Source organism: Diadema setosum, chromosome 9 (assembly GCF_964275005.1).
Source record: "Diadema setosum chromosome 9, eeDiaSeto1, whole genome shotgun sequence".
Classification (NCBI taxonomy): Eukaryota; Metazoa; Echinodermata; class Echinoidea; order Diadematoida; family Diadematidae; genus Diadema; species Diadema setosum.
This window is the reverse complement of record NC_092693.1, coordinates 16,185,097-16,193,001: the sequence shown is the minus strand read 5'-3', so window position 1 is coordinate 16,193,001 and position 7,905 is coordinate 16,185,097. Positions and strand designations below refer to the sequence as shown.

Sequence of the window (7,905 nt, the reverse complement as noted above, 5' to 3'; positions counted from 1 at the left end):
AAAATTGGACCTTGGAAAAGTACAATAAAAACAAACAAACAAAAGGGGGAGGGGAGAGGGGGAAGAAAAGAAGTAATCCCATCATCACTACATTGTAATAATAGGTCATAGCACTCTCTCAGTTTTGGTGTGTATCATCTCTTATTTGAATGAAGACCACAAATACATCAATGCCTTTAAAGCCTTCTCATTATCAAGATTATACGACTGTCCACCAAATAGAGTGACAACAGAAGAAAAAGATTAGGAAAAAAAGTAATTTGTTTTGCAATAAATTTGGCAATAAATTCACTGACCAATGTGAAGAAATCATCAATGCTCTTTTATCTTTAGGTACCAGTACTTCTTATCAAGGGTTGTACGAATCAGCGATGGGCCAATCTGAAAGTTCTTCAAAGACTGAGGCAGCATGCGGGCTGCATGGAGAATACCAGAGCTACCGCTCTCTCTTTTCGGCCGAGGAACAAGATGAGCTACAGGCCGTTTTTGACAGTATCTCCCAACAGAAGGGAGGGAGTAGCAAAAATAACTCAACTGGTACTGCATCAGCATTCACCGAGTCCCAAATGCAGGTAAATCTTGCCCCTTTATATTACTGATTACTTTAATTCAAAGTGCTTGTGACATCATTTGACAGTACACACCTACGTAGTTATCAAGGTACCTCTGCCAAAGGAGGTTATATTATTCTTTGCCGGCTGTGGTTTGTTTGTTTGTCGGTCTGTTTGCAAAATAACTCAAAGAGCTTTGAACAGTTTTGGATGAAATTTTCAGGACTAGTTGATAATGATACAACAAATAGATGATCAAATTGTGATAGTTATCTGGATCACTGGCTGGATCCATAGGCATTCCTTGCCACTTGCTTTTGCAACCCTCAGAACCATTGCGCTGTTGACCAGAAAATATTGCGAAGGCACCAACAGCCGGCCAGCAGTGAGGGTATGTTGTTAATGATTAAGGGTATGTTGTTAATGATTAAGGAATCTCATAATGCATGATAATATGAATGTAGGACTGTAATATAGGGGGGAAAATCACAACATGGTAGAAATTAGCTACTTGGTGAAGGTGTGCGTTCCCTGAGCGCTTTTCAGATTTTTAACGAAATTTGTTTCCTTGGGTGAAACAATCAACTCTTTTTCTCACAACAGGAGTACCTTGGCGACAGGCTACCGGGGACGACGGTATCCCGTCTCTTCAATCAGATGTGGCTCTTTCAAGGCGCTTTCAGCAAGTCGTCTCTGGCGTCCATATCCCACGAAGCGTTTGTCGTGGTCATGGCTAAGCTCCTTAAGGGAACCATGGAGGAGATAAGTCACATGGTCTGTTGCCTAGCAGCAGAGAATGCTGACAGAATATCCAAGGCAAATCTAGCCGAGGTATGTTACCAATAAACTGTTGATGTCTTCAAATGCGTCATGTATCGGAGAGGGTTCCATGACATTTGCTCCTGCGACGATTGCTCTCATGAAATCATAACTATATGCATGCTGTAAGCATGCTACCTACAAACACAACCCTAACCCCAATCCTAATCCTCTCATCAAACTAAACCTAAAACCCATCACAACCCTGACCCTAACCATAAGTTCCTGGAGAAACTAAGACCAGAACAATTGTCACAGGAGCAAATGTTGTGTCACAATCGGAGAGAAAATCCCCATGAGTATAGATCTTTGCTGTTATATCACACATTAAGAGCTACCAATGCCGTGCAGCTGATATTGCCAAGATAATTTTCTCTTATTGGTTTTCCAGTGGAAGTCTGTTATAAATTGATATTACTGGCTTCAGTTGCTGATTCTGAATAATTTGTGTCATCTTTTTGAAAAAAGTTCCCCAAAGCCATTCATCTGTAGGGATGGATGCTTGTGTTGGCTGCATTCCCAACCATACCATGAAGCCTTGTATCTGAGTGCCCTAGCCAGTGCTAGAAATGCAAACTTTGCATATTGTACATCTCAACTCTAGTATGTTTTCACCAATTAAACTGGAACTTTCCATACAAAGAAGAAATTCACCTAATTGAGAAATAGATAACTTTCCTTAAAGGAAATATCTATTGTATGTGACCACAAGTTTTAATTAAATTCTCTGAATATCATGGTGTGTAATATGAAGGCAAAAAGTTAAAGATTTTTGTATGGCATTTCCTTCTAATCTTTAAATGAGATGGAATTTTTGACTGTGACCATGACAACAACACTTATACAAGCTATTAAACCGCTTTAAACACCTTCATCTTGTAGTTTGTTGGTGACATCCTGCGTTCCTACGAGAAGGCGTTACGAGCATCAGACAAAATGGGGGGCTGGCAGGTGACTTCAGATGCCGATTCTGTCAAGAGATTTGTTAGATACACCCTGCATAGCATGGAAGGAGGTAAGATACAAATCAAAATGATATTAGGGGGCTTGAATCCTCCTCCTTTTCAGCATAGTATGTTGTTCTTTGAGTGAAATGAAGGAATGTGTCATTCCATGTATATGTGGAAGTGTATGAAAGTAATAAACATTCTCATAGCAGCCCCAGTGTGTAGATTCAGATTTTGTAGTGCAAAAGGTTTGTCAAAAAGTCTTAAAAGTCTTTGGTGCTTCATTTATGTGTATGTCACATGAACATTTTGTACTTTGTATAGGGATATCAAGTCAATTTTCAATTTAGTTTTTGTATATTCGTGATGCTTGCCTGAATACAATGCAGCAATGCTTCATGTCCATGTTGGGGGATGTGTGTGTGTGCATGTTCAGTATTTCTTGGTATTTGTTTTTAAAATTGTATGAATGCCGATTGGCGGGGGGGGGGGGGGGGGGGGGGGATTGTATAATGAATATCATGCGAGGTTTCCGACACTTAAATTTTGCACTTAAGATATATGAGTTCACATTATATGTGCTTGAAGTATGCGTGATTTGTTGGTGTCCATAAATTGGTAGACAGAATATTTATACAGAGGAAACTCTATTTGTGTAACAGTGATGTAATGAGGTAGTGCCTCTAATGAAAAAAACAAAAAAAAACAAAACTATTTTGATCTTGACCCCTTCATTACATAAAGCTTTTCCTCTTCATGTTTATTCATCTACCTTAGCCCATTGAGGACAGGCTGATTTTGTTATAATACACATTTCCCATAGACACCTGCCCAAGCATACTCAGGACCTGTCTTCAACGGGTTAACTGAGTATGCACCCAGTTTTTAACATTTTCTGTTTGTCTCTTCTCTGTAACAAGATGATGATGGTGTCTTGGATGAGTCTCTGGTGCAGTCGTGGTTGGAGAAAACAGTTGTCTTCTACTCACTCCTCACAGATCTCTTCCAAGTCTGTTTTCACCCAGGAAAAACACTTACCAGGGTAAGCAGTACCTCCTCCCCCTTCCACCACTCTGTACTGGAATCAATCAATCAATCAATCAATCAATCAATCAATCAATCAATCAATCAATCAATCAATCAATCAATCAATCAATCAATCAATCAATCAATCAATCAATCAATCAATCAATCAATCAATCAATCAATCAATCAATCAATCAATCAATCAATCAATCAATCAATCAAAGCATGCAAACAAACACAAAAACCTCATAGCCATTTTGTTTGGGCAAAAGTTACATTTTAGGGGATAAGTGTTATACATTGTGTGATTTGTTTTTTGTTTTTTGTTTTTATTTCCACAAGATGTACCATTTTGTGCTCTCAGCTGTGATGTTAGCAGTAATTTATGGCACAGGCAATATATTCACATTACCCATTTATATCACTCAGGCCCAACCACCATTTGCCTTATATTGAAATTATGAGGTGGTGCATTATGATTCTGAGTTGTCAAGTCTTGCAAATCAAGCTGATTTCCGTTCATTTGCTTTGATAGTACAACTTAGTCACATAACCTCTCTTTCCAGGGCACTAGTACAGCCTCAGCAGAATCCTACGATGACACTGCCGACACCGTCATCGATGACGTCCTGCACCACGTGCCCACCTTGCCCCTCTGTGGCGGGGCCGTGAAGTCAAAGGTCACGTCCCTGCTGGACCTGCCCACCCTCCTGACGCTCAACTATCACCTGCCCCATGAGCTGCGCCGCGAGTGGAGGTTCCTCTACTCCTCCTCTGTCCATGGCTCAAGCTTCTCCACGCTCCTGTCCCACATCCAGGGCAAGGGGCCTTCCATCATCCTCGTCAGGGACACGGAGGGTAGGACCTTTGGTGGGTTTGCCTCCGAGAGCTGGCGCCTGGGACCAAACTTTGTCGGTATGCTGTCATCTTGTGATTCTTGCCTTACCCAGTTCTCTGCAACATAATGATAAAATCCCATAGCTTTCATAACGTAGTACATTTAATTTGCTCCTTGTAAGCTATGGGTTTCTGTCTTTGCCTGTATTTGCAGATTGGTCTGTTGGTAAAAAGAAAGATACATAAAGAATACGTAAACATGTTTCTTAATGGAATATATGTTGGGTTCAACAAAAATGGCCATCAAAATGCCGTTGGTGAAGACTTTACATTGTATCTACAGCCTACATGGGATGGATATAAATGTGGTAATAGTACTCTGTAATAAAGTGAACATTCAGAAATGAATAGCGGATCATATTTTCCACACCAAGAGGAATCAAAATCTCCAAAACATCAAAATTGAAAGTCAAAGTAGAATATATAACCAAGGAATTCTTACATTTAGTGAAAGTCATATCAAAAAGATTATGAATTTGCAATGTTCTATCAGTAATGGCCAAAGAAAAATGTAGTTGGAACCTCCCTGTCAAAGTGTAAATTCAAATAATTGCTTCTGTCCACACAATTATTGTAGACTCATGTTATTCTAGATTGAAAGGATGCCATGTCCAAGTGCTCTGACTTGTCTAGTATTGACTTGGAAATGTGGTGATGTCATGTTCTTCCCATGTCAGGTGACACGCACTGCTTCCTGTTCACATTGACCCCTGACCTTGGCATCTATGAGACGACTGGTCACAATGACCACTACATGTATCTCAACATTGATCAGCAGACCATGCCAAATGGCCTGGTAAGTGAAGTTGTGATTATCTGTCAGTTTCATGCATTCATTCATTGTCACTCATTTGCTCGTTGATTCATTCTTTCATTCACTCACTCATGCACTCATTCACCCATTCACTGATTCACCCATAAAGTCATACACTCAACCACTCATTTATTTATTTATTCATTCATTCATTCATTCATTCATTCATTCATTCATTCATTCATTCAGTCATTCATTCATTCATTCATTCATTCATTCATCCATCCATTCATCCAGCCATCCATCCATCCATCCATCCATCCATCCATCCATCCATTCATTCAACTTAATATGTCAATACATATATATGCCCCTGTGCTATTTTCTCGTAGTTCATGCTCAATGTGTAAAGATTGCATATTCACTGCAATATCTTGCTCAGAGATGTGGTACCATGTGATGTCAAAGCTCCTATTATTGTATTTCGTCAATATTTCTTTAAAAAAGAACATGATCTGATTATGGCATCTCTCATAGTCTGATTAATCATCTCTGTCCCCATGGATGATTATGTTATTTTACATTTAGAAACAGTTCATGTATGAGTGAGCAATTAAGATCACAATACTCCTTGTAAGAGCAATTCATTTCCGTCTTTGCTAGATCTCTTTGTGGAAACTGCTATTCTAGTACAAAAGTACTATTCCAATTGCTGGAATGCGTAATGGTACAAGAGCTGCCAAATATATAAATGACTAATGTCAATATTTTACTCTAAAGTAAAAAAGAGTTAATTATATTGAGTTGAAGTGGAGTTCTGAGCACTCATAACGACAGTCTTACTTTCATTTGTTGTGTCTTCTGTCATGTTCACTTCAATTCATAATTCAGATCATGTGCAGTCATCATTATGTCATTAAAGTTTTCATCTCACATGATCTTCTGCTTCTAAAAGAAGGGCAAATTTCTGATGAGTCTTTTGACCTTGTATGAGTATTCTTTCATGTAACAGTTCACCAGAATATTTTAGAGTGAAATAATAAACCTTTTGCCACAAAATTTTGGTTCACAGGGAATGGGAGGACAGTTTGAATACTTTGGACTCTGGCTAGACCAGGATTTCGGCAAGGGGCACAGCAGAGCCAGACCAACGTGCACCACGTACGAGAGTCCAAGACTGTCTGGATCAGAGGACTTTGTCATTGACTGTCTGGAAGCCTGGGCTGTGGGACCTGTCCCAAAAAAGAAAGCAGAAGTATGCATTTTTGTTGAGGAAGAATACTCGTGCCTTAACATTGGGAGTTACGAAGTAGCAGCATGTGCAATTTGCTTATTTTAATGAGTCAAACTAGCTTTTGAATGCAGTGGAAGGTAGTAGTGATGTCCCATGTTAGTCTTAGGTGATCCAGTCATCCAGTCCGCAGTCATGAACTCTGACCAGTAAATATTCTGCTGCGTTTCTGAATTTATATCTTGTTGGGCTGGCTAATGTCTTCATTGGAAAGGAAATATGTTTTCCTGGTTGTCAAAGACATACATATAATATGTGTGACTAAATGTGCTACTTAGATAAATCTATCTGGTAGTTCATATAGCCGTGAGATGCTTCTTTACAGTCACTCATTGTCAGTACATCAATGAAACTGAATTGGGTTTAGACTGAATTAGAGATTTCCCACGTGGAACATGCCTTGTAAAGAAAGAGGAGTATCCTTTCAAGGTCCAGTATTTGTTAGCTTGTGATATTTTTTGTTGGATCACCCACAATCGTGCCGTTCATCCTACCATTATAATGTCCCATATTTTATGTTTTCTGCTTGCCGACTGCACAAGATGAACAAATTCATAGTGGCTTGTACTTCAGGCCATTGTAACTCCATATTATTTGTTCAATATAATCCTTTAAAAAATATAAAAAGCAAGTAAACAAACCAACTGTTTGTTTTCAGGATGATGAGGAGGAAGGAGGCCCCAAGAGCATCCTGGACAAGGACCCGGAGGCCAAGGCACTCCTTGATCTGGTTGGGAAGGAGAGGAAGAGCGAGGGTCTGAGGGAAGTGGAGGACGACGCCACAGCAGATATACCAGAGGTTCATCATCTCCCTCCTCTGTCATAGACTGATGATAGAGATGGATAGATAGAGAGAAAGTGTGTGTGTGTGTGTGTGTCTGTGCATGTGTGTGTCTGTGTCTGTGCATGAATGAGCGGGAGAGTGAGAGTGTGAAGAAGGGAGAGTGACAGACTGACAAAATTGAGAGTTTGTTAAACTCACAAGCTATGACAGAGGCTTAGAAATGTGAATGCATCATTTACTATTTAAAGAAATGGTAACGAACACAGTGGATTTGCAGGTCTGAAATGATATCGTAGTGAAGTGTTGTGTCCATGTTAACAAATACTAGCCATCCACTGATAGGGTTCAACATATACATTGTAGCATAACAATTGTATCTTGAATTTTGTAAATGTTGTTACCTTTTTTAAATGGGAAAGAATAAATGAATGAATTAATTGATTAATTAATGAACGAACAAACAAATGAATGAACAAACATGAGTGTTGTCAGAACCATCATGGAATGATGTAAAATGTATACTTGAGTGACCCGCACCTCGTTATAGTTAATGTTTATGCATGTTTAAATCACACTACGTCACTGAAATTCTGTGAAATCCCACTCACATACGGGAAAAATGCTGAAGATTCCAATGGAACCACAAGTTCAGTGATCGATACCGGAAATTTGCAGCTATCGTCGTCAATGTGAACGATGTGGAATAGTTGTGTGCTAAGGAAGGGGCCCGCACCTTGCCACCCGGGCTCCCATAGACAAAGCATGTAAAAGATGTGTGCAGGTGACCATGGTGATACTATAACAAGAGATGACTATTCCTAAAAAGTTAAGATTTT

At 39.5% G+C, this 7,905-nt stretch overlaps 1 protein-coding gene across 1 annotated transcript; it reads left to right on the top strand.

Moving 5' to 3' along the window:
• The first annotated feature begins 371 nt into the window (after positions 1 to 371).
• LOC140233413 (MTOR-associated protein MEAK7-like) lies at positions 372 to 7,144 on the top strand. Its single transcript, XM_072313519.1, has 8 exons — positions 372 to 572; positions 1,155 to 1,382; positions 2,253 to 2,385; positions 3,238 to 3,359; positions 3,910 to 4,258; positions 4,918 to 5,036; positions 6,067 to 6,249; positions 6,944 to 7,144. Exons 1-8 carry the CDS (start codon positions 372 to 374, stop codon positions 7,109 to 7,111), a joined length of 1,503 nt encoding a protein of 500 aa, XP_072169620.1. The 3' UTR covers positions 7,112 to 7,144.
• Positions 7,145 to 7,905: the final 761 nt, after the last annotated feature.